The 27,400-nt window shown below is 38.0% G+C and overlaps 1 protein-coding gene across 4 annotated transcripts in view; it reads left to right on the top strand.

The window, feature by feature from the left end:
* Nucleotides 1-16,679, top strand: part of AP3B1 (adaptor related protein complex 3 subunit beta 1) — a 136,683-nt gene extending 120,004 nt beyond the window's left edge. For 3 of the 4 annotated variants that reach the window (XM_015848602.2, XM_015848603.1, XM_015848601.2), the window contains 2 exons: nt 4,497-4,635; nt 15,959-16,679. In XM_015848602.2, the coding sequence (XP_015704088.1) occupies nt 4,497-4,635; nt 15,959-16,112 (293 nt within the window). In that variant the 3' untranslated portion in view covers nt 16,113-16,679. Of the gene's footprint in view, nt 1-398; nt 436-4,496; nt 4,636-15,958 lie in introns of all 4 variants that reach the window. The other variant, XR_004305544.1, reaches the window with a different exon arrangement.
* The last annotated feature ends 10,721 nt before the right edge of the window (nt 16,680-27,400 follow it).

The following is a 27,400-nucleotide window of genomic DNA, read 5'->3' as shown; positions in this document are numbered from 1 at the left end:
TGGACATTTTAAAATCCAAATAATTGCATTTTGGATGCATTCATATGCAACAGTGTTTACTCATTCATCTATCTCAGTGTATGGGGTTTACATGTGTAAATCTTTCTACATTGAGATAAGAATACACCCCTGGGATCCTGTCTCATTGCTGTGTAAGGCTCAGAAACTCAGTATATGCATCAAGCAGTCGGAAACACCCATGAGTAAGTCTGTATATTAATAATGATTGCTTTGGAGCATTTCTTGTGTTTGTATTTTTGAATGATTAAGAAAGTAGTTTAAATATTGCCTAGATCATTTTCAGTTAAGCTTACTGTTACAATGAAAAGTTAGGGTTGTGCTTTGTTTTCTTAACCCATTTATACTTATCTGCTGTTCTTACCCTTTGCTTGCTAAAGCCTGCCTCTCTGCTTTATACCTGCTCAGCAACTCAAGGTGAGTGATTGAATGAGGCTGTAGCACATTTATTTTAAACCGTTCCCTTCTAAAATTTGTAGTTGTGATTGTAGGGAAAGAAAAGCAGGTTACTGCAGTCCTTTCCCCATGTTTTTATATTTGCTTGCTTTGAGATACTTGGATAGAGTTTTTGTACATTTTGCTGTGACTGAGGGCTTTTTTTCCTCCTGACTGGCCATACAGAACCATGAGCACATAGAAGAAGTGTACTTTGAGAATAGCTGCGTTCCTCTGTGGAGTTGTTGCCAAAATTCCTTTTTCTTCTGCCATTTTACTTCTATGGTTGTTGATTATTTGTCTGAATAAATCTGGCAGCTGTTTGCTATGTTTAATAGAGCAGAAAGGCTACTCTGAATAAAGCTATTTGAAAATTTGTTTATATGAAGTATTTGTAAATCCATGAAGGTCTCTTGGCATTTCTGCATTGCTCTCTCTGTCTCCATGAATTCATTCTTTGATGCAGGACTTGATGCTGGCAAATTTACCACAGGTTTAAAAATCCTTTGCAGTTGCTAGTTTTTTGTTTTGTTTATTTTGTTTTTGTTACAGATATCAGCTGTTTCAGAACATTTCTAGTAATAGGGGTCTCCATTCCAAATTTTACCTAAGTATTTATTACAGGTATCTAGGAACAGCTAGTATTTGAAGAGAATTGCTGCGTGCTCTTGCTAAATGAAAAATCTGAATTGCAGTAATAAATGCAGGGCATTTCAGAAGTTAGTATGTGTTATTCTATTTTGTGTTTAACTTCCATATGTCTATATTCTCCAAATTAATCTGATTTATAAACTTGCTTTTTGCTTATCATGCTTTCATTTATTTGTTTGTTTATTTATTTATTTATTGTCTTTTTGGACATGAGATGTTTCGAGTCTCATAATAGGAAATGCCTGATTTTATTTGCGACCAAAACAAGTAAGGGAAAAATAAAACAGTAAAGGAATGGAGGAGAATATTAGAAATGCAAGACTGTACTGGGGGAGAATGAGAGCGTGCACAGGTTTTAAGGATTTTTACATCAAAATTGTGTGTGTGATCTAATTAGAATGCTAAAGGGAAGTGCCAAGCATTATATTGAAACATAGAAGACAATTCATTCCTTTACATCTTTACCCAATTACGCTATGCTGTTTTGCATTGTCTGTTACATCCGTGTTTTTTTCATTTTATTCCTGATGATATAAGGATTGGGAAATGGACAGGTTATTTAATATTCATAGCTGTGAAGTCTATCTAGTGGTAGCAGCAAACCTCAAAAGCTGTATTTGTGTGCATGCTGTGCATGGTGTGTTTAGCCTTACTTATACCATGTTGCCTTTCCTCTCCTGAGGTAATGCCCCAGAGCCAATGCAAATGTTCATGTTTTGACAATTCAGAAGCAATAGGTAAAAATAGTATTGTTAAAATACTTTTTACCTCTCTGGTTAAATGTTTTTTACTTCAGGCCTGAGGATTTCATATCCTATCACACCACATCCTCCAGAAAAGCTGGGCTTTTTTAGCAGGAATTCAGTAAAAATCAGACATGTGCTGCTGGGATCTCTGTATCCAAATTTTAACCAGTCTGCTTTTGTAAATATCAATAGAAAAAATCCTCAGGGGCTTGATTCAGAATAGGACTAATCTGGTAGCAAACATACCTTGTTGTCTGCCAATATAACTTTTCCAATTTTATTTCCTTTTACCATTAAAAATATGTAGCTATTTCAGTTTATCAGTTAGCTGAACCAGATCAATGGCTGCTCTCTGACTTGAGTTTCCTTAGCTTCTAATGTTTCTTGCAGTGTTAGATGTGGTATGTGATTGTTATAAATGGGGATTAGTTAGAATTATTATGACAATGATTTCAAAATAGCCACGTAAAACTACTTCAAGCATAAGGATTTCCATCCACACTGCTTACTGACATGTTTTAAAATAATTCTGTTGATTGTTATCAGGAAGTGCATATATTTATGTACTTCTAGGAAAGGGAAAAAAAAAAAAAAAAAAGAGAGAGAGAGAGATAAAGAAACTTGGTTGAGTAAACAAATTGTTTTGATAATTTTATTAAAATTTATGCATCCAACTTGTCTTCCTAAGAAGCAAGATGCTAATTCTTTAAATGGTTGGACATTCTGGCCCTTGACTACCACAAGCAATCATATTTGATGCCCCTTAATTAGAGCACCCTTTTTTCTTTCCAGGTTCTTTTCCACCTCAGCAATCGAGACAATACATTTGCTTACCATGCTGCTCTCCTAAGTGTTCTTTTGCATGTAAATTAATCTTGATTCAGTTTACACTGTCATGCTGAGTGGTACAAATTGCCTATAACAATAAAACAGCATGAGTTAAAAATAAAGGGGGGTGGAAAGGCAGATTGAATGTGTGCCTTACTTGATAGGATGTTACTTTGCTTTATGCCAATACATTAGTCGACGATAATGAATCTTCTGTTCTGAAAAGCATGGTTTAGTTGATTTTTTTAATTTTACTTCAATGGAGCAGTACCTTGTCTTTTATAGAACAAGTTAGACAAACCATTAATGACAAGAGTGTTAAGGTTAAATATGAAGCAATGCATTCACTTCTCTGAGTGCTATCCATCTTTCCATTTACAGGAGGTTGACAAAAGTACTGGCTTTGTACAACATTTCCTTTAATTACATGCTGCGGGAAACAGGCTTTTAACATAAACATAGTTGCATTCATTTATTCAGCATTTGCTCTTCAATAGAGCTTAATGGAGAAGGTTTAAATCCTAAATGAGTACACACATCTCTCAGCAGTGTTATGTCAGTCCCCGTGCTCTGCTTAAAAGCAGTTCTAGTCTGCGTATGTATTTTCTAAAGCTTTTGCCTAATAGTGAAGTTAAACAATTTGAAACAGAATGTGCCATTCCCAAGATAAAGCTGATTTTTATAGAAGTTGCATGCTTATTTTTGTTCCCTTCAAATGCGGATCAAGATAAAAAATATCCCATTATTTACTCATAAGCTGTTCTATTTTTACTTTGATACTTCTTATTTTGTAACAGCAGCTAATGCTCATTCTAGTGCATTCAAATGTTGGATTTATTTTTTTAATTGCTATACTCAGCATCTTTGTGCCATTTGCTGTGGGTCTGAACTGTGTGTACAGCCCTAAAATATTAGGCTTTTGAGAGTTTTGTGTTGTTTCTGTTATGAATGTTATTGTTGATTTTGGGTACATGGTAGGTTTTCCAAAAGTACAAACACTGTTGTTTGTGTTTTCAGCTTCTGAACATAATGTAAAAATACACACACAGTGCCAAGGTGTAGTTCCTGTTGGATTTTAATCAACATGAGTGTCCCACAAATTATTCTTATAACCAATGAATGTTAATGTAAGAGAAAATGTTGGATTGTTGTTGTTGTTGTTGTTAAAATAATCTTGAACAACATTTCTTTCTTTACATTTATTTTTTTTGTCATATGCCTAGATGTAATCTTGATATTTCTGTTTCATTCATAGTAATATTAAAATTATTTTAGTCAAATAGTTGATTGTGAAAAAAGAGAAGTGCTAACTGAATTTCCCAGTTTCTAACATGGTAACTTTATCTTTGTATACTAAATTGATCTGGTGATTGCTGTCTAAATTTTAAGCTTATTTTTAGCAATTTGATACTAAATTATAATTATGTACCATGATTTTATGATTGAAAGCTTAGTAGGTGTCCTTATATATGACCTTATATAAGCTAGACTTTTCTAAAACAGTCTTACCCAGTATTTCATTCACGTCTTTACATTCTTTTTGTATGTTATGCTTTTTGAGAAATAGATCCATCTTGATTTCACAGTTGCATTAGTAAACACGTATGATTATCAAGTTACTAATAATTTTTTTCTAGTGATGTGGCCTGTCAAATAATACATTAAGCTGATGTAATTATGTGATTTCAAATAGAATTATTTTCTCAACGTATTATTTATTTTTTAATGCATGTTTTTGTTTGTTTAGAAATCTCTTCTTGTTTTGGTCTTCTGTACACAAATCTTAAAGTATTTGTAATGAAATATGTAATGTTTCAGGGATGCTGACAGGAATGAATGAGACATCTGCTACTGTAGATCTTGCTCCACAGAACTCCACTAGTCATGTAATAATTGAGAGACTAATGAAGGCAGCAAACCTAGGTGTAGTCCCTTCTGGTCAAGACAAAATACACAGGTAAGAATACATGTAATTTGCAGTAAGATTATTTTTTTAATATGAATTTTCATTGGTTCAAAATTCAGTATTTTCTAATATTAGGAAAAATTTTATTGTTAGCGCTTTTAACAAATATGATGTGCAACTTGGATTGTGACGTAGAATCCTAACCAGATATTAACTTGAATACTTGTCAACTCTATTTGAATGTACACAGTACACTAGATATCTAGACATTACTGAACATAGCTAGATAGAACTGTCCATTTCTTCATTTTGTTTGAAAGAGAAAAGATGGTCTTTTCAAAGCACAGTACTTTTAGTAGTGTCTACATGTTTTTCTGACTTCTGTTTCTGTTTCCAAAAGTAGACTTATCTGGATATATCATCTGAAAGAAGAAGCTTTATTTTTTTCCACATTAATTTTTTTACCTGTAATATCTAACAACATAAAATACATGATTTTTTTTAGTAAGGTGAAGATTATTGAAAGTACCAGTTGAACATACATTGGACATTTTCTTCTCCTTCCCTATATATGCAAGGAAAAACATAATTTCATAATTTTCATCAGCCAAGAAAGTCAATGGCTTTATCTAATTCCAGTTCAGCCCATTTTATCAAAAAGCACTGGTACAGAATGTAAGTCGAATCAATATGGCTATTCGTTAATCATAGCTTGTAATGTGATTGACTGAAAATATTTAATCCCGTGAATCTGTATGGCTTGTCACCTGTGACAAGAGCAAACAAGAAAATTGCTATGTATGGAAAACTGAGTAGACAGAAATAATAAAAGCAAGACATCACTGGAAGCTGTTACCTTAGCCTCCTGAATTTTGCTATTTAAATAAAAGCAATGTATCTCCTCCTAAGGTAAAGAACAGTCTTTTTCTTTGAAATTTTGCAGGCTTAGATGACTGTTTGGAATGTTTATGTAGCCTACACAGCTCAAATTAGCTGATATTTCTCTTCTTTGGATTTAGTCTTTTTTGCATCACTGGGCATTTATATTGCATTGCATTAACATTAACCCAGCTGGATTTTCCTATGCATTTGATACGGTCAATGATAAGATTCTGTTTCACCATAAAAACATGGTACAGCTAGTGCGATTGCACTGAAATGATTGTCACTATTGACACCTGCTCCTCCGTGAAAGTGTCCTCATTTGTTGCATCCCTCAGGGATCTATGCAGTCTGCATTCTCAATATCAATTCAAAGACTAGGTGAGAGTGTCAATCAAGGGAGACTAAAGTCTCTGTAGTATACAGGTGTTCTCCATCTTTACCCTATCCATCACATGACACTTTGTATAAGTATGGATTGTTTTGTGACCGAGTCTCAAAAAGACTACCTAAAATAATAGTTTGATATGTAACTCAACCACAGGTTTCCTGATTGAAGAGAAGTTTCTAATTTGTTCTTGCTTTCTCTGGGTTTTCATAAAAAGGACGAAGTTTTCCACTGAGAGCCAGCAACTCAATTGAAGATTCACTTCCTGTTGGGTACAGTCCTTCAGAGACAGTGGTTGAAGATGTGTTCTTTTAGGGCTGACGTACACAGAACACTTCAGAGCATCCTAAAATTTGCAGTGTTTGCTGAAGTGTTCTTTTCATTTGGAATAGAATATATTCAGACTACCGTAAAAGTTACAGACTAATTAGCATTTATAAAATCTAGCAGGGAGAAAAGACATGTTTATAACAACTTAAAACACCTGCTAGAAGTTACCAGAAGTGATGGGTGTTTAGAGGACAGTCTGTCATTTGTTTCGCTGTAAGCAAAGTTCACAAATACTTTGTAGTTACAGTTGCAACTACAGAAATGAGATTAATAACAAATTAATACTGTGATGAACCTATTCATCTATTAAAGACTGCTGTGTTATCATTAATGAATCCTAGACTTAGATAAATAAACATCTGAGATTATTATTCTTAGATATTATGATTCTTCATTAATGAATACTATCAAATCTCTAAAAGAAAATATTTACATGTATGTATATATAAAAGAAATTTATATATTTATTTTAAATCAACTCCATCATTATAGTTAACAATACCAGAATCTATTGTTGCAGAATGTCATAAATGTAAGAAGTGTGTTGTGACTTGGTTTTATAACACATACAGCATTTCAAGATGATACAATAAACAGCCACCTTTACCTTGACAAAGCAGAAATGAATATGATAAAAACTAGCATTAAGTTTTTTTCTTCTTCTCTGTTAGTATTGCCCTTGTCCTGTTTATTTAATTGCAAGTAGTATTTGGGAAGAAAAAATTGTACACAACAACTTGTTTCATCATGCTATTCTGTGAGGAGCAGTTGTGTTCATTTCTTGGAAATGCTTAGTACATACCCCTTTACACAGGAAAAGCTGTACTGTTTTTAACGTGACATTGTTGTCCTGCACTGTGCAGCCTGCATTGCACTAACTTCTCAGTTGGTCATTCCCAACTTGAGTATTATTACTTGATGACTGCTAACAGCAAGAAATGTATATTGACTGGTAATGAAATATATTCATTCAAAATGCAGTAGTGTAGTTTAACACAAGCCTATCTAATGAGCAGGAACAGGTGTGTATTTCTTGGTGTGTTTTTTTTTCTCTGTCTGAGCATATTTGCACTGATGACAAAGATGTTGTCATGTTGGTGGGACCCAATTACTTCTCTTTAAATTTATAGCCCTATTTAGGATTGCATTTTTACACCAAAATCACTAAGGGAACTACATTGAAGGTTTGAAAATAAATACTTGCTACAAATATCAAGAGAATAACATGTACTCACCAATGAAAAATGAAATAAATGTAAAGCTGTCAAACACTGGCTATACATGAGTACATGTAAGAGTGTAGCAATACTTTCTAACATGCTTTTTTGCTCTTTTTTACCTTATGGCTACTGAATTTTTATCATTAGGAGAAAATAATAATTTAACTGCTGCTGAATGTAGATCCAAATATCAGATAATACAGTTGATTGTATTTTAGACTGTATTTTCTGACTTGTTCTACTTATTGAAAGCTAAATCAGAAAAAAAAAATCCTAGATAATAATCAATTAATATCAGAACATGAATGTGCACATTCGCATTCGCATTTTTTGCAAAATAAATTTATTGTACCATTTTACTTGCCTAAATATGGTAACCTGTGTCTAAACAGAGTTTATACAGTCTGATAGGTCTCTGGGCCTTGGAAAGCTGCATATGGTGCACTCCCATGTTCTTCACAGGATTTGACTATTTTATGTATTGTTCTTTCTAGCTTTGGTCTCAAGGAGAAACATTGTTTCAGTATTAAGACTGCTATTAAAAACAAGAATCTGAAATGAGCTTAAAGACAGGATTTTTTAAAGCTTATATAGTCATTTTCATCTTCTGAGAACTACTGTTAAGTATTTGAAAAGGTGAAGGATGGAAATAGATTGAAGAGCACATAGAAACTGACCAAATGATTTCAAAAATTATCTGAAAATAACCAAAGCTTTCACTCTTGTGATCCATTTATGGGCATAATTTGAATATCTGCAAGCAAAAACACTGAAAGAAAAGTATTTTTTTCCTACAGGGAATCAAATCAGTCTGAACCCCAAATGCATTTAAGTAGGTCTGCTGTTTGTATTCAGTATGGAAAGTCTGACAGGTATTTTTCTGTCTTTGCGATAAGATAACTGTGTATTTATTCCCTTAAAGCTGATTCTTCTGAGGGCTAGCCCTTCAATGCCATGTCTCTGGTTGGGCAATAATTCTCAATGCTGTATATAAGTTCTACGCTGTTCTCTTCTGTTTCAAAATGTGATGAGACAAAGACTTCATTGAAGTCAAAATTTTCCTTTTAACTAAAACAGGCCTTATTTATCGAGAGGCATCCTAATGTTACTCTCAATATCTGTTGCTTATTCCATCTCAGATGAATATTCCAAGAGTTCCTCAGGTGTCTTTCTGCTTTCTTCATTTTCAGCTTCATAACCTCCCACCAGGACAGGTTTTTTTCACTTTGATTCTAGAAGATGACAGATGATAGAATGAAAGGAAGAGTTGCAGAATTTACTTACCATTAGATTGTTCTTACAATCCTCTTGAAAGCATCAAAATACTGTCTACTATTTATTGAAGGCCTTCTGGATGAAGGAAAGGTGTCTCAGGGTTCTTTGACTTAGAAAGAAAATAATGGAAACATTATAGTGCAAAACATGACCACCACCTCTGAACTGTGGCAGAAAAGTTTTCATGTGTTAGCAGTAGTGTATACCAGAAAAGCTCTTTCAGAGCCAGAATCACACTTAGTTTATGCTGGTGCAGTTCTATTGGTGTCAGAAAAGGTAATTAATGGTATGAAGAACAGGGCCTTCTGGAACTATTTTCCTCTCCACTTTTCACTCTCTGAAGCATTTTCTAGATGGCGTCCCCTGTGCTTTAGTATATTTTTCCCCCAGTGAAATGGCAAAATTTGCATTTGAAATGCAAAGTGATGCAATGTAGAGCATCTTTTCCACTGTTTTCATTCCTGAAGATTTTACTTGTGCATTACCTAATCAGGCAGTGAGAAAAAAGTCTAAACTCATTGGAGTAGATACAAAGAATAGATTACAGTTAACCTCAACCAACTTAATGGTCCATTGAACTAAGCTGGTGCTGCTGTTGTATTTTGAAAGGAATCCACAATTATTATCAGGAAATTGTCAGGTTAGAAAACAAGCATGGTATCATCTACTTACCTTTATTCTGCAGGTCATAGCTTTAGCCTTCTTGTGAATAAGTATTTAAAAGATGTTACATATTTTCCATCTGGAGTTGGGAGATTTGCACTCTTTTAGCTAAACCGAAAACATACTTTGGAAATCATACAATAGTAATCATATTGCAATGGATGTGCGTTGAAAACATGAAGAACATAAATGCAACTAGACACAGTATTGAAACTTGTATGAAATACTGAAAGAAAAAAAAAAAAAAAAAGAAGGAAGGAAAGAAAGAAAGAAGGAGAGAGGGAAGGAAGTGAAAAAGGAAGAAAGGTGTTGATCCAAGGATCAACACTTGTTTTGCAGTAGCTTTTATTCCCCACCCCATGCATCAGACTGGCAGTCTGGTTGTATTCACCCCTTTTTATCATTTTGCAACCTGTCATGTCCCATTTAGGTTATATTGGCAGACTGAATCTCAAAGGAAAGAGGGTTTTGTTTACAGACAATTTTGATTATCAGAGAATGGCTTGCTTAGTAATGTTATCATTCCCACGCCTTTTTATCCAGCAACACTTAATTTGGGGAGAAAAGGTGTGCAACTTTGCATGTGTGTAGGTGTGTGTGTTCTGAACAAACCTCTTTTGAAAAGAGTCCACTTGGAAAATCTTTGTCTATGTCATCTTCCAGTTTATACTAACTTGGAAGAGTTCTCAGAAAGTTCCCAAGTCTCATCAGCCATAGCTAAAAACTGTAGTGTCAGACAAGAAGGACTACCACCCATTTATCGAAGGATAAACATAATCTAGAAATTAATGAGAAACGGATGTAAATTGTTTATAATTACCCCATTTGGATCCAAATATATGTTCTCAAAGGCTGGCAAATAAGTTCTACAAGCCCAGAAAGACATTTTTAAAGACCGTCTCTAATGTTTGCATATGCAGAATTGTTTTCTAACATTTCTTACTAAGTATTTGACGTGTTTGAGGGCTCAGGTGACATTAAATGTATCTCTGGCAATAGTCCCTTTGAAACAGTTATGTGAACTGTTCTGCTTCCATAGCTTTTCAGCTGTTGGGCCTCGTCACCTTTTTCTACTCTTAAAGAGAGGTATAACAGGTGGCAAAGTAAATAAACTTGCAACCTTGATTTTGCTTCCTAATTTCTTTAGTAGGAATTAAATAGAAAATTTCTCACTGTTGATAACATGGCCCTGCATGCACTAATACAGTTTACAGTTGATTAACTGGTACAAAACACTTGATAAGGATTAAGTCTTCCTACAACATCATTAAAAGACATTTTAAATATGTTACTGCACATAAGGAACTAGTGTGGGAATTGCAAAATTTAAAAATAAGAAGTCAGATTTGAGCTCAATATTGAAAGCATGTGAGTGAGTTACTTTGGATATGAAGTTAATCAAAATAGATTGTTCCAGTCTAGTTTGTTTGCTGTCCACTAGAGGACAGCACTGCTTTTGTATCAGAATACTGTAAAGTGGAAAATATGTGCAGCGTTTTCTTTGAACAGCAAACAGGAACCCACTGAGTCATGTGTTTAAGTAGAAAACATGTAATACCTAAACTAAAAGAATGGAAGAACATCTTTGATTTGAAAGATCTTTGAGCAGGTTTGACATTTAAATGTGTTTCTTTAAGTTGAATTATTTTCTTTGAATCACCTGATTTTTTACAAGTGAAAATGTATAGCTTGTTTTAAAAGAGGACCATATGCAATGCTCATATTCACCATATTAAACTCTTGACTATTTAAGAAAAATTAAAAGAACAGAATAGGTGAGGAAAAAAACAGATCAAACAAAAATTAGAGTATTCTATGTGAGGAGTAAATACAGTGATTCAAGTTTTCAGCTTTTTGAAGTTTTGGAAAGGATATATAAATACATCCAAGTAAAAAATGCTGAGGTTTTTGAACTGGGAAAAACCATGCAGCATCTTTTGAACTTGCAGAATACTGCTGTGTACTGGACAGCAAGTTCTGAGTACTTGTGTGGATTCATGCACTGTTATTAAAAATACAGTGAGCTGCTCACTGCTTACGGAGGACAAGCTCAAAATCCTTAGCAATAAAAAAATACATCAGCAAAAAAATACGTTCACAATAAAATTAAATGATAAAAATATCGTGCAGATTTGAATGTAATTTATTTTACAATTTTACAGTTAAACTCCAAAATAGTTAATATTGAAAATAAGTTACGTCGTGGTAATGAATTAGGTATGTTGAACAATTTGTTTCAAGAGAAATGTTAAAACAGTGTTAGCTAGTATGGAAAAGAAATAAAGCACCCCAAAATATAGTTATGTAATTTTAAATACAAATATTAATCAAATAAATACCCAGTGTTAAGCAAGTTTATTTCTCAGAGGTTAAAATCACCAAGTTAAGAAAAAGATGTTTCTTTTTGTGAGTATGCTTCTGCTGCTTTGTTTCATTAAGCTTACTGCTTCCCCAGGTCAGAATTAGTAGTATTGTATAGTAATGCTATTCCATATACTTATTTCATGTTCTACTGCATATTCTGAGAACCAATACATGTAGGCCAATTTTAAGATAAAATGCTGAATACGAGGGCTAACTGAAACTGTTTTTTATGTCCATATTATACACTGGAATCTGCATTATAGTTATTAATTCTTACATTTACAAATTGAAGACTAACTCACCGTGGTATTTTTTTTTGTTTCAATCTATTAATTGCATAACTTGATTACATGTTTCTGAACTTTGGACTAATTATTTGTCTACAGCTTGGGCAGAGCACTGCATCTTGTGATCGTCTTTCTTACTAATAGGATTCTGTCTGCTTCAGCAGGCAATAATTGAAGGCTTAATGTGCAGGATTAAAAAAAAAAAGTTTTAGCCTCCATGGGCCATTGTCGCTGTTTCTGGTAAGCGATAAAACTGAAAAAGAAGAAAATTTAGTTTAAATAGAGGAATCAAAGCTGAAAAACAGTGCCTGACAGGAGAGAGCATGTGCCTTAGTGCTGTTGAATTATGTGTCACAAACCCTTCTCTGTTGTGAACAAATATCCAGATAGCGTTCCACTGTAAATTCACTTTTTCAAATGCTGAATTTTAGAGGTTAGATTTTTAGGATGAGTTACTCTGTTGCTCTCTATTCCTCAGCTTGAAATTTTCATAATCTTTCCAAGTGAAAATACCTCTCTTGCATATTGCAGCTTCTTTCAGCAAATAAAGGAAAATACCACCGCTAGCCCTTAGTAGCCTTTTTTTCCCTCTATTAGGAATTCAGACTAATTATAAATAAAATATTCTTATAGGACCACCACTAAATAATAATAATAATAAAGTAAATTGTATTTTCACTACCAGGAATGTATTTGATTTTTAACTCTTGAAAGTCTGAATGACTTTGTAAAAATACACAGTGCTTTACTGATGCTCATTTAGAATATATTTTCATAGCTGCTGACAGATACGATAGTTCTGCAAATCTGTGAACTGCTCCTGTCTTTTGCCATGCCACATAACCTCAGAATATTCACTGTTCTTTTTAAAGAGAATCTTTGGAAAAACTTAGCACATGCAAGTATCTGCAGTGTAGCAGAAACAACCATCTAAAATATTTGCTTCTGTTTTCTGAATGCTCCCCTTACTTGCCTTGTGGGTTTCTTATCATTTTGTTTGGTTTTCATGATCACTGCTCTGTCCTTAGTTTTGTTTGCTGTAGCAGAGCCACATGGGCATCATAATGTCTTATTCCAAAAGTTGCCCAAATGACAACTTTTCTGGAAATTTTGGAATTTTGGAGAAATTTTCTCTACTAACAACCAGTGTACAAGTCAGATTTTAATGTTTGACAGTGCAGTTTCCAAGGCTTCTGTCAGACTATGAAGTCTAATTGTTGTTAATATCTTTTTTAAAATATTTCAATTCAAATTCTTATCTTTAAGGCAGCATCAACTTTCACAAAGAGTAAAAATAATTACTGGCCTCATGGGAAAATAAAAGCTGTTCCACAGCTTCTCACAAAGAATAAATACCTGCTAAACAAAGTGATTAATTTTTGCTGCTGAGAGATTTTTAATAGCTTTCTGGTCTAACTATTTAGTTTAGCAGAACACACGTATCATAAAATTCACATGGCCTTATAAGTGTAAGCATATATGATGTAATAACCTGCATTTATTTTAAAAATCAGATTCCACCCAAATGGTTACATGACAGAGCTTGTAAAACATCCAAATAAATAGCAAATCAGTTTTGCTGATTAAGTATTGTAACCAAAAGTCAACAGGCTTCATCCTCAATAACTGAGTTTGTTTCAAGAATCAAGTCAACCACCTATAGCTGGTTTCAGAAACTTCTTCCCTATTTTAAGGAACAGATTTCTGTTTCCAAAGGTCAGAAGCAGCGGTGAGCCCATTCTGTTGTGGTTCTCCTACACGTCCTTTTCTTTGGTGAAAAGATGTTATCTCGTTATGTTCCTTTTTTTTTTTTGCTAAGTGACACCAGATCACTGACCATGTGTACAATGGTAGCCAATGCTAGCTAAGCATACTAAGATTTTGTGTAGAATTATCCATATTTCAGGCCCTTCACGCCTTGCGAACTCACATTTATTGACGTGTTCTTTGCAGAGGTATGGAAAGGTAATACTGATCCCTGTTAGATTTTGCAAATGCACTTGTGAAGATATTGGCACCAAACTCATCTCTGGTGCTCTGCTCTCTCCCAGCTTTCTCAGAACACTGGCTTCATTTCACTTACTGGTTTTAATAAAAGGGGTAAAATCAGGCCTTGGGGCTGTGCAACACAGCAGGAGCACCAGCTACCAACCCTTCTATGTGCATACTCAGACATAATCCGCTCTGGGTTGTCCCAGAACACAACTGTTAAGTAAATAAAGTGACTAATAAGACTATTGTTTATGTAATTATTCCGCTGTCAAAATCAACAAGAGAAACAGCGATCCTTTACATTGCAGTGCAAGTAGACAAAATCGCTGATATAAGTAGCTAAGTAGTTAATTTTTATAGTAGTGGTGTTGTTTCAGAATCTCCTATTATAGGGAGACGTCTTTGAATGTATCTATAATCCGGACAACAGAAATAGATTGACCTGTGATGGGTGACATTAGAGAAGTGCCCCCATGTTTCCTTAATTAGTATAATGTGTTATGAGATTTTGATATGCTTAGTTTAAAAAGAAAAAAAGGCAGAAATTACTTCTCGTTTAAAGAGAACCTGCTTCCTGCTTAAGTGGCTAATATTTTAATTAAGTTTGGAGTGAAGTTTTTTGAGTATCTCCTGATAAACTCCCTCCTTTATGTTGATGGTAATTAAACAGATCCCTAAGGGCCGGAGCAGGCGCTTTGCGAGGCCCCTGCTAATTGTCAGACATGAGACACTGACCAGTTGGTTTGCTCTTGAATAGCCGACAGCGTGCTGTCAGCCTAGCAGTTTTATTTTTCTGCATTGTGCGCTGTTGTCAGGGCTAACTGGGTCCTTTTGTGGCTGAAGATGTTGCGCAAATTGAGGCAGATGGCTCTGGTTCAGACACGTGTCCTTCAACGGGAGGAGATTGGCCCTGCAAAGTGGGGTCAGGCTGGGTCGCGGACCTGCTCCTCACTTGTTCAGCGTTTCCAAAAGCCCATGTGCAGAAACTTGGTTGTTGTCAAGTAACCAGCATCAACAACAACAACAAAAGCAGAAAAGCATGGCGTGCTCCGTGTGGGATATGGAGGACGAGGCTACTGCCATCCTCATCCTTCCTGTCTCTTGGGCCATGCTGCGCATGCAGAATGAATTAACAGGATTGACAGAAGTTCATTGTGCCTAAAATGGCTTTTCAGTCCATTGTAGTGCTTAAAAGGCTAGTTTTGCTTTTAATTCCATGTAATTAGTGGATTCCTCATGTCTTGGAATTCAGTAATGGTGCATTAGTCCTAAATTTTATTTATCTGGATAATTATTGTTATTGTTGTTTGCTTTGTAGGACAAGAAAATAGAGAATTGTTGATGATGTTTCTGTGATAAATATTCTGGAGATTAAACACAGTCACAGAAAAAATGATGCGGTGTCTTGCCGTTATCATAATTTGAGAGGATGGTGTTGGATGTTTATGAGTTTGAGTATTTTTAGCCTGAATTAATTCCTGAGGTGGCAGGAAGGTGTGCATTTCTGAAAACACAACAGAGTAGCTTTTACTGCATTGAGTGTCACTGGGTTTTCTTTGAGGCACCGAATGATGTTTACCCATGAAAATCTTCTTAGATCTGAATTTGGACCAACCATAGATACTAAAATTTTTCCTGAGAACTGTACAGAAGGTGAAGTTTCAGAATGCAAATAATATTTTTTATTTAATAGATTTTGTTATTTGTATTATTAAATTGAGAGCTTTGCACAGTCCCTTGTTTGTTTGTTTGTTTTTCCCCTTGGAATACTAAAATATTTGCACAACAGTGAAGAAGTTTTCTGTAGAATTTGTGGTTTTATGGTGTATTCACTGAAATTAACTAATGAAGTTGGAGGGATTTTGGTAATACATGAGCTCGCTTAACTGTTGCAGAAAAAGCATTTGTAGTCTTTAGCCTTAAGGTTCACAGTGATTTCTTTTCTCTTTTTTTTTTTCTTCCATCCACTCCAGATTTGCAGCGAAGACTGTGCACAGTGGGTCACTGATGCTAGTCACAGTGGAGCTGAAGGAGAGCTCTACAGCACAGCTCATCATAAATACTGAGAAAACTGTGATTGGTTCTGTTCTGCTGCGGGAGCTGAAGCCTGTCCTGTCCCAGGGGTAACCTGCTTACATCTGGACTTCAGAATCTGGCACACAACAAAAGTGCCTGGCATCCACTACTGCTGCCTTTCATTTATAATAATAGCCCTTCCATCTGGCAGTGGGGGGAAGAATACACTCTTGACATTCTTCTGCTTTAGAATGCTAGTGTATGCAAGTCGTCTCCTTTTTTTCCTGCTTGCTAACCAAAGAGCATATATTTTACTGTCAGTTATCTGCATTCTTAAATGTATTTCCCATTTGTTCTATTTGAGTACTTTCCTCACTTTCGACCCCCCTCCCTTTTCTCACTGTAGTGGACAAATATTAGATAATGAAGTTGAAGGGAAATCACAGTGCTTAAGAATCACGTTAAAAACAGCAGATAGTTAGGTTCCAGCAACATATGCAACAATTACATGTGCACTTCAGAGAAGCACACACTTGTACAACAGATACAGGAAAATCGTTTGCTATCTGAAAATCCTTCTGCACCTGAACGCATGTAGTAAGAATATTGTTCCCACTTGATGTGATTTTCTGAAATATTTCTGTTGAGCTGCCAATAAAGTAGTGCTTAGAGCAGAAAGTGCCTCTTTCTTGTTTTGTTAGAGAACCTGTGATCATCAGTAATTTATACAACTGGGCAATTTGAAGTAAATATTAACAAGATTGGATCATATATGTGCATTTGGAAACTTTTTGTGAAAGTTGACAGTGTTTATGCTTCAATTTTAATTGTCTGATGCACGGACTCATAGGTGAACGATCCAAATTGTTTATTACAAGTTCTCACGTCACTTATATACCTTCACAAGTTTTCTAGCTTAATCCAATTCACCCCTACATGTTAACAGAGCATCCCACAAACACTCTTCAACCTTTCATGCGGGCGCTTATCCAATCAGAGCCACAAACTGTTCTATCTTCTTCTAGAGGTGTCTGTGGTTCTCATGCTGCTTTTACCATGGCGTCAGCTAAAGAGAAATTCATAAACACTACTGCTGAGAGGTCTGAGAGGGCTGAGAGGTCCAAAGGCTGTGCCACGTTGGTGGCACCCTTGTTTCTGCCCGTTGTACTGTGACTATAGCCTGAGTGCGATTTTGACTTTCTCTTGACATTCTGGTTACGTGATAGTTTACATGAAGATGCTGAGCTTTTTTGTTTCACATCAGTGCTTAACTCCATCGTAGCTTTCCCTGGCAACTCGTGGCTCTGCAGTGGATGTTTTCATAGCACACAGAAGATATTTGGGTAACTCTGCACCCTTGCTCTATCACTGGGACCCCTTGCTTGGACCTTCTGTGATTCTGCTTGGTTTAGCTTTATGAGCAACAGGAAATACTTCTTCAGAAGTGTTGCATTGCTGAATAGTGGAAAACTATAAAATTTTATACAAAAATTTAGTATAGCCACATTTGTAAGGAAAAAAAAACAAACCAGGAAGTGATTTTATCACACAATAAAATGAAGGAAAGTATATTATTGCTGTATGTCACACAAGTTACTAAGTGAATTCCACCTCTTTGGAGCACTTTATACAGTTTACTGGTAAAGACCAGAAATGTGTATAATGAGGATATTTAGGGCATTTTTTGTACTAATTTACTTTTTTCAATGCTTTGTGATTTGGTCCCATGGTTCAGTAACTCTTGATGCAGGTATTCGTATCAAGGCTGACAGGTACAAGACTGACAGTGTGATGTGCAGATTTATTCTGGCTTCCCAACTTTCTCCATGGATGGATACTTAAATAAAATATGTGCGCAATAAATCTCAACTCTTCTCAAACCTAAACATGAGCACCTGTACATGGCTTAATATCAGCAGCGCAAGTTGCACTGTCATAATGCAGTTGGTAATAGCTAGCAACAGGTTCTTGCTTTTGCCACGTGTCATTTTTATTCACTTTCCTTCCTACTTTTCATCATTTACAGAGGCATGTTAAAGCTTATCAGGATGTGAAATAGATGTCTAGTCTGAATTGCCAGCTGGAATTCACTTCAGAGTGGTTTGCTTGTACCAGGTAACGGCTGGTTACCACCACGGGCAGGTTTTTCAGGAGCTGCACGCTGATAACCATCTGACTTCTGCAAGAACCCAGACACAGGCAGCCTTGAAGCATACCTGCATGTACAAATCAGGACACAGGAGGTGGGTTTTCCTACAAAGGTAATGTAGTGTATTGAGGCCCTCATTAAGGACCAGGAGGTGAGGGGCCATTGCAACAGAAAACAGGCAGAAATGTAAAAAAAATCAGTAATAACCACCACCTGAAACATATTATCAAAACCAAGGAATGGATTGGTGATTTTTGTGGTAGAGTCAGTCCTGCCCAAAGTAATTAAAACTCAGAGAGACTCTAATATTCTGGTCCCTTGTGTTAGAACTAGTTGTTGGTTGAACAATCATGAAGTAAGAGCAGAGGGAAACTAGGAAGTTTCTGCATAGCGCGAGACTGACAGATTCTTTGCCTGGTGGCTGTTTCCGCTCATCCACATACATACAACCCTGTGGAGTCCTTTGTGTTTAGGGGAAGCATAGAGGTTGCATTTTTGTTTATTTATTGTTGTTCAGGGGGTTGGAATGATGGAAGATACAAACAGAACTGTGTGAAAGGACTGCCGAAGTAACAGAAGCGTTTTCAGAGCAGGGACACAGTGCAGTATGTGAAATGATCAATAGCTTAGAAAAGACAATTTGGGTTTTCGTGATGATCTTTTCTACCAACTCAGGACCAAGGCAGCACTCCGTAATATTAATGAAACAATGAATTGGAGGATGGAATTAACAGTTTTTTCCCTGTTCTTAAATACAACACGCACTTAAGCTCTGATCAGCTGTTGTCACGAGATAGCACTGATAACAGAAAATGAAACAGAATTGGAAATGTATGTTAGCAAAGGAATACACAGATATGCACAGGATAGGATACAGAAATACACAAGGGCTCAAAATCCTCTTGATCCTCGGTTTAGGCTAATTACTGGTAGTCTGTGATAGGATTAAATCCTTTTTCACGCATTCTTTTGTAATGGTCCATCACAATAATTAGTACTAATTCTTTTTAAAAAGTATTCAATTACTGAACTGTCTGGCTTTGCATACAATAGCTTATATGGCTGAATTAATTTTTACTTAGCAATTAGAAGCTCTAATAAGGACAATGGTAAGCAATGTACAGGTAAGTTTAACTCTTCCAAGTACTCAGCTGACTCACTGTGTGTCTGAAACAAGCCTATGAGGATCAGATTGTGTACACTTCAATTCCTGCAGCTTGTCTTCCTTCTCTCTCCCATACTTCAACTGTTTGGTCATAAAATGCATGTTTTTGAAGCACTTGTGTGTTATATTAAATGTTTTGTGATGCAGACACTGAGCTTTGCTGTGTTTGCATAGAGTGGCTTCATTGCTAACAGGAGCCTTTGTGCACAACTCTGTTGAAAGCAATTCTTCTGTTAAGGTTATTTTCCTCTCATCTGGTATACTTGTGCTTTATGTAGCACAGCCCAGTGAAGCTGTTTGGAAGAGAAGGAAATAGCAAATATCACTATGCCTTCCAATCCCTGCAGTTAGCTGGTTTTGCTTTAGAGGACAAAAGGTGAACTTGGCACCTTCTCTGCAAGGTCAGAGCAACCATGCTGCCCCAAATCCTGATCCATTTAAATCTGTGTATATCCCGATGTGCAAACAGGTATTTTTATGGTGTTATTCTATCCTTTTTTTTTTTTTTTTTTTTTTTTTTTTATGCATGTATAAAAGAAAGGGAGCGAGTGAGTTGTGCTGGCTCTTCCCACAGTGAGTGAAGTATCTTCAGACACCAGTCCTCTATAGATCCCTTTCTGGGAACAAGGAAAGGGACAGCAACCCTGCACCTTGCAGACTGTGTGTGGGTGCTGGTTGAATCATGTGTGCATCTCCATGTCCACCTCAGTCTAAGCCCAGACCTGGTCTAGTCGTTTGCCTTGTAGAAAGAGAAAGGTTTGCTCTTAACAATTCAAAAAGATGGCAAACCACTTTGTTTATTCAGGAAAGAGTGAGAGCGTGTGAACCCTCCTGCCCTGCAAAAATGCTGGTGGATGCTGGGTGTAGGGAAGGTGGGGAAAGGCTTCCTCTTACACAGGTGGCAACCATTCAGCCACTCACCATAACAAATGTTGGGGAGGGAGGTGACTGGTGAAATGGAGAGAGCACTGAAGTGAGGATAGAGGGCTGGGCATCACCTCTTCATTGTCATCATTTCTGACCAAAATGGTGCCCCTCACAGCATCTGCACCAAAAGCTACTGTTGCTCTCATGGCTTCAGGGCCTTGATGGCCAGGGGAGCTACTGACGCCTTGAGAGAGAAATTCCAGCTGTGAAATGAGCTACTAAAGCAGGAGAAAAGGCAGAGCTGAAAGCAAAACATGTCCATGTGGAGCATGGATTTGCCTCACCATGGAGACATGGGTGCACAAGATGTGAACAAGATGCAGCCATGGCAGGGGCCCTGAGCAGGCTGGTGTGAGCGCATACAGGATTTCAGTTTGATCCTGCAGTATTTTAAGACTCCTGCCATTCATTTGTATTGCATTTTCATCTGTGATCAGCCTAGGAAGTGCCTGGCACTCTGCAGAGTTCCATAGCACCAGTTGTGAGGGAGGAAGTGTTGAAAGAATTACTGCTTCTGTTGTTTTCTGGGCTGCTTTATCCCATTCTGGCAAAAAGCAGGCGTGCATCCCATTCAGCACTATTGTTTCCTTCTTCATCTGTATTCCTCCAAATGTTTGCAGATCTGTACATGGACCAGCAGAAGAAATTATGTTATAAAGCTCATGGCCATTTCTGCGAGGCTGTGGGGTTTTTTTGATGGCATTTGAGTTTGTCTGTGGACAGGTCACTTCACTGATGGGGCTTTATCGTGCAGCCCTTCAGGTACATGGATTCACTCAACTACAAAGGAATAGATTCTGATGCAGTGGAGAGAGCAGGCCCCTCAGTTTTCCTCGCCACACCATCTTGTCACCATGCCAGAACAGTTCTGAAATAGCCTCTTTTACCAGTAAAAAAAGGGGGAAAAAATAAAAGCACCTTATCGATACCAGGCCCAAAAGAGTCTTTGTTCAGCTCCAGACAAAGCCTGCTTTGGGGCAACATTAGTCGGCATCTTCACATAATTGAAAGTCATTCTCATTTCTGCACCACAGTGTAATTGCTGAAAAAAACAAAACAACAACAACAGCAACAACAACAACAAAAAAAAGAACCATGTTATTTGATGATTAAGATTCTGGAGTGAATTGTGTTCTTTTGGGTTCTTGCACTGTTTCTCCATCAGGGACTTGGTTTCAGCGGTGTGCAGCTGCTGGAGTTGATTTACAGTGCTGCGGCTGTGGCTAGTCATAAATAAATCCTCTTATATAGTTGTTATGAACACCTGTTAGATCATCTGTCAGCAAAGCGCTGTTCACATTTATCATGGTGCGGTAGTTATTTTACCTCAATCCATTTCCAACTGACTCGGCCTCCATCACTGGATTACTATTACCACACCATAATCGCTCGTTTCCACTCCATGTTACAACTTGCAGATAAAAGATTTCACTACTTGGCCAAATTTCATAAATAAAGGAGCAGTTCAGTGCAGTAAAAGTTTATTTTTGTCATCATTTGTCACCCCATTATTCTATAAATCAAACGGAATAGCGCTATTGCTAGCTCAGGCGTTGCTGTCAGCCCTAGGCATGGAAATGGTCCGTTTCTTCTTTTTAGATGAGATGACATGTCTTTCAGACTTAACTGGCTTATGGCTTTGTTTCACCCATTTTATTTTATCGCCCCTTCAGAAAAATCCTCAGGGACTAGAGAGACTAAAGGAGTAAAATGGAATCAGAAAACACAGTAAAACATGCTGCTTTAGCTGTGTTATGTACATTTCCCTCCCACACAATCACTCATTTACAAACTCCTCCACAAAAATAATGGATCGGGATATAAACAGCCCTCAACATTTTTCCCAGATTTGTGCAGGTTTTATTGCTTGTGTCAGAACCCTGGGACAGAAAGGGCTCCAGAGAGGGTGCTTCAGAGCCCTGCTAATGCGCCCAGTCCTAAACGGACTCCCTGGCTCCCTGTGCACATCCTGGGGTTGCTCTTTTGTTCCTAAGGTTTCTACAGAAGACTTGCATTTTGTGTTCCGAACCGTCTGAATACGTCGTGCTGTGCCTCACTGTGCAGCTTCACAGCCACAACCTGCAGAATATTCCTGTGCACCTCCCCAGATGCAGCTTGCACAGAAACGTGGTCTGCTTTCATTTTGATGCATTCTTAGCTCCATTTGTTTCTGGGCCACAACTTGCTTAATTGGCCACGCATCCAGCAGAGAAACTTGGGATTTGCTTGATGTATTAAGAAGTTGGGAGACAGATCTCAGGCTAAATTTTGAAGCAAGCAATATTCCCTGATTTAAAAAGAGCAAGATAGGATGATGATAAAGGGATGGGGTAATAGAAAAGGGTTTATAGTTGATATTATACTTCTGAGTTGGTTCTAATTCAAGTTACATTCTTCATAGTCATTATGTAGCTCATAAATTCAATAAAGTGTTTTACTATTACTATAAAAATGACAGGAGGGGGGTTTTATGTTGTAAGTTTCGTTAGTTGCTCTTCCTGTTTTATGTTGAAGTTCTCAGGCCATTATGTCATTAAACTCCCTGGAGTCTGAAGGGCTCAGACCCCTCTGTACCTTGATGCTGCTTTGGTGCTTTCTGGGGCAAATCTGGACACTCACTATAGCTGTCCAGTTCTTCTGTTTTCAGTTCCATCTTGTCTTGGTTTTACTTTCAGAATCCCAGATATCTGCCCTTGTCCCATGGCAACAAAAATTTCAGAGCAGCTTTGGCCCTGCTTTGGATTCTGACCTCTGGACACCGGTTCTCATCTGCAGCTGAGCTATTCAAGTGTGAAAGGCCTAAACCCCTGTTACTGCCATGGGACTTGGGTGGCTGTGAGAGCAGCCCGCTGCCAGGGACAGATGCTGTGCTATAAAATGCCTTTGAATGTTTCACCTTAACCACAAAGATCTGCTGCAACTTTCCTCCAGCTGCTCTTCCTGTAGAATTACAAACTTGTCTTGGCTGGAGAGCCTTGTTTGGCCATGGGCAAATGCTTACATTTGCTGGGAAGGTCTCTGAAGGCAAATTTGGGAGGGTTTCTGATTTTTCACTGAGGGGGAGGGATTTTTTTTCCAAAAGCACTGAACAATTTCCTTTATATCCACTTCATTAGGGGAAGGATGCATCGAATATCTGACCCTAGAGCCTTTGCTTTCTCCAGATGTTTGCTTTGCACACGAATAATCCGCATGAAAACAGCAACTGCTAATTCAGTGGCCAAAGTGCATCGGGAGCCTAATCTAAAACCTCCCAATCCATCCAGCTGTCTGGCATTTGCTATTATAGGGCACCAACAGAGAAATGAGGCTGTGGCTTTATCACTGCACCCTGGGTGACAACTTGATTTTCTGCTTTCACCGCAGGCAGCAGCAGCCCAACATGATGGGGCTGTTAATTTGTGCATTTCATGGTGTCTGTCAGGGGGCTGGGAGAGGAGGGTTTCAGGGGAAGGGAATGGAGCATGTCCCAGCCTCGGAAGCACCTGTCTGCATTGACGGCACAGAGCACTTCTTATTAGCGTGCAGGTCTCTAAATGCAGCCCCGGGATGACAGCCTGGCATTCCCAGCACCCACACAGTGTGACAGGCGCAGGCAGCCGGTCCCATTGTTTGCCCTTGATGAGCATGTCATTAATGGAAATGGAAGAAAGTGAGGGCCACATCAGTATTCAAATAGCCTCCATCCTCTCTGCCATTCAACCGCCTGGCTCAGGCGGCTGCAGATTTCCTTCTGCAGCTCCGCTTACACATTTTCACAGATTTATTCCCATTGCATACAAATTCCCCCCCATGCGGCTCTGGCCCCATGACCCCAGCTCCTCTCCCATACACAAACATGTTCTTCATCATCATCTGATTAGCCAAAAATAAAGAGTGTGTGTTGGGGGCGGGGAAGGGGAAGGGGCGGGGGGCGTCTTTCCTTCTTCTCTGATTTGCAAATTACTAAGGTATCATTGGCAAACACTTACTGTTCGTGACCCAGGAAATGGAAGCTGGTATTATTTAAACTTGAAGCATCAAGCAAGGACCTGAGGTACTGCTTGCAATGATCCTATCTGCTCCCAAGCGAATGCTGATGCTTGTCTGTGTGAACTGTTTCTGCACAGGAGACTGCAATGTATTTGTTTTGGAACATTTCACTTGGTAGCTGTATAGTAAGAGGCTTGAAGGTAGAAGGGGAAACATCTAAAAAAATCTATATTCCACTTCAATGACAGTCTCACCAGAAGCATCAGTAAAGTCACACTGTTCTCCCTCAAAGCCATCTTCTCTGCCTTGACAACAGCTTGGCCATGGATACCTGGAGACAAATGCCCACCTTGCTGTCCTGCTCCATCTTAAGCTGCCCCCACCTGTCTGACCTTGGACACGCAGTATAGGCTTTTTGGGATAGGTGCTGTGCTGGCCATCTGTGTTTTTATGGTATGGTCTATGGTAGGATGTGGGTTGACAATTAGCACTCTTAAGCGCTACAGCAGAACAAATAGCACAGCATCATAATTCAGCTGGTATGAAGAATGTGCCTTGAGCACACTGGCATCTGGCCAGATCTTAAATGTATGTTTCTGTGCTTTAGATTTGTGTTAGTCTGTTTTCGTAATAATATAATTAGTGCTCACAGGGGAGGCTATTGACACTGCCACCAGGATCAGTTTGCTCTTTGCAGTATTTCCAAATCGTTCTTGTTACACTTCCAGCTCGCAGGTCACATACAGTACCCCTTGCCTTTTGTTTGCTTCTGTCCTCTTCAGCCAGTGATTTAGCCTCAAATCTGAAGCACTCTCCATTAATATGGATATTAATCCATATAATAATTGGCTGGAGCCAACAATGAATGTGCTCTGCTGGGTGATTTCCAAACCTTGTTACATCTTGTAGCCCTCTTTAACCCCAAGCAGAGTGGGAAAAAGCAAAACCAGAAGTTTTCCACCGGTCAGTTCTGGAACGGATAGCACAGAGATGAACAGCAGAAGCAGAGCTGTCCCCTCCACTGCCAAACCACTTACTTTCCTCATGTTCCTTCCAGCCTGTGCTCAAGACTTGAAAGCCCTGCAGTGTGACAGTGGTGGGGTGTACCTGGCCCAGTAGGTACTTTTCTTCCACTGGTGACTGTGGGGACTATCCTAGCCCTCTGGTTCTCACCAGTTGGTCTCCTGGCATCAGTGCAACAGTAATGCCCATGAGATCTCACCTTTGAGAGCAGCGTGGTTGCAAGGCTGGCTCTCCATTTAGGTGACAAGAGTGCATAGCAACTCTACAGCCTGAGTTAACATGGCTGCATGACCTGGATTTGTTCCTGTTATGTCCACTGCTCCTCTTCCTCTTGCTGACCAGCTGGAATGATGGGACATGAAACAGGATCATGCCTTTCTGCAGGTGCGTGCAGATCACTGTGTAATAGCTCTCTGATTTCAGCAGGAGCCTCTAGGTGTTGCTGTAATATAAATAATAATTGTCTTCTGGGACTAATTCAAAGAGGGCAGTTGAAGTTGAGTGAGACCAAGAGAAGAAAGCCATGAGTTATTTCTCATGTTTAGAGTGATTAATAATTTCTGCATACTTTAGTAATTCCATAAACTGCAGAAACTGCATTTTTTACAAGGCTGCCTTCAGCTCAAAATAAAAGGTCTTTCAATTGCTTTCTGTTGTTCTAAGGCAAGCAACCAAAGACCAGTCCCCCTTCACCAGAAATTCATCTAGAAATGGCTGGAAGGATATGCCATCTATTCACTCCTTAAAAATGGAAGCAAATGGAAAGTCTGCATCCACCTGTGCCCAGAGGTCTGCAAGTAGGGAGAGTCATCTTACTGCAAGGCTGGCCAGAAATGTCATTGTGAAGAAGAAGAAGAAAGGCATGATCATTTGTGTCACCTTGACTTGCCATGGAGCCATCCATATTGTGCTCTACTGCTCATCCCTCATGTAAATTCAGTGGAGATGAGAAGTTGTCAATAATTTATTTTGTTCAGGGTTGAAACACTCAAGGGCAGATTTTCTCTTTGACTATTCAATTTAGAAATTGTATGGATGGCAGCCGAGGAACAGTTCTGGATTTGTCATCCCAGAAGCAGATCTGATGGCATACACACAACTGTGCAGTGAACAAGGAAACAGTTTCACAGGCAGCATGTAGTATTTTATCTTATCAGACTTGTACACTATGCTGTCTGGGGAAAATACCACATAACACTGCAAAGGTCCGGATTTCTGATACGGAGGCTGTCATTCCTACACAAAGGACTCTTACTGGATATTAAATTGTACAACTGTATGCCCTCTGATCATGAAGAATCTTTTTGACCTCTTCCCTCTCCATAACATAGAAAGTGGAAAAACTGTTCCTGTCAAGGATTGTGGGGTTTTTTTTGGCACTAATATACCACATAATCCTTGCTTAGGTTAATGTGCTTCACTCTGTTTGGTAAATGCCCCTACAGAAAAAATGTTTTCTTTCTCAGTTGCTTTCTACTTTGCACTTTCCTGAGCTCCCTTCTCTTGGCCAAGATCTGCCTGTCTTTCTCTGCAGTCCACAGACTTTGTTAAATCAAACAGTTGAGAAGATGTGGGAAAGCCTGTGTTTTGAAATCCTATGCTCTGGATCCCTGGTGGTTTCTACTGTGTAAGTAGTAGCTATTGGATGCTGGTCTTTATGCCATTAAGTGCAGCCAGTTCCTGTCTCTTCAAAGGAACAAAGAAATCCTGTGGTGGATCTCTGTATCGTAGTATCTACCTGTTTTGCTTGTCACAGATATATGCTTCTCAGAAGATGCAAAGGCTTCTTAATAGAGATTAAGTAGTACCATGACATAACGCTTACTAGCATTTTTCCCAATTGTTGCTACACTCCATCATGTTTTTCTCCACAGTGTCTTCCTGTCTTTCCTTCTCAGAGACCTATTGGTAAAGCAGTTCTGGCCCTACTGGCAAAACAGTTTGACAGCCATTTAGATTACTTCAACATTTTTGTGTGTCTTGGCATTCAAAAATGTCAGAGTTGATAATCCAAGCACTGGATTTTGTGTGTTGAAGTGAATGATAACTAAAGCCCCACTCTTTCTGAAGAATCAAGCAGACATTATCATTTGTGTTGGCTTTTTCAAAATGTTTCCTTTAACTGTGCAGAAGTTTGGGTATGAATTTCCAGCATATGGTGTG

The sequence above is a fragment of the Coturnix japonica genome, chromosome Z (assembly GCF_001577835.2).
Source record: "Coturnix japonica isolate 7356 chromosome Z, Coturnix japonica 2.1, whole genome shotgun sequence".
NCBI lineage: Eukaryota > Metazoa > Chordata > Aves > Galliformes > Phasianidae > Coturnix > Coturnix japonica.
The sequence above is the reverse complement of the archived record's forward strand: the minus strand, read 5'-3'. Positions and strand labels throughout refer to the sequence as shown.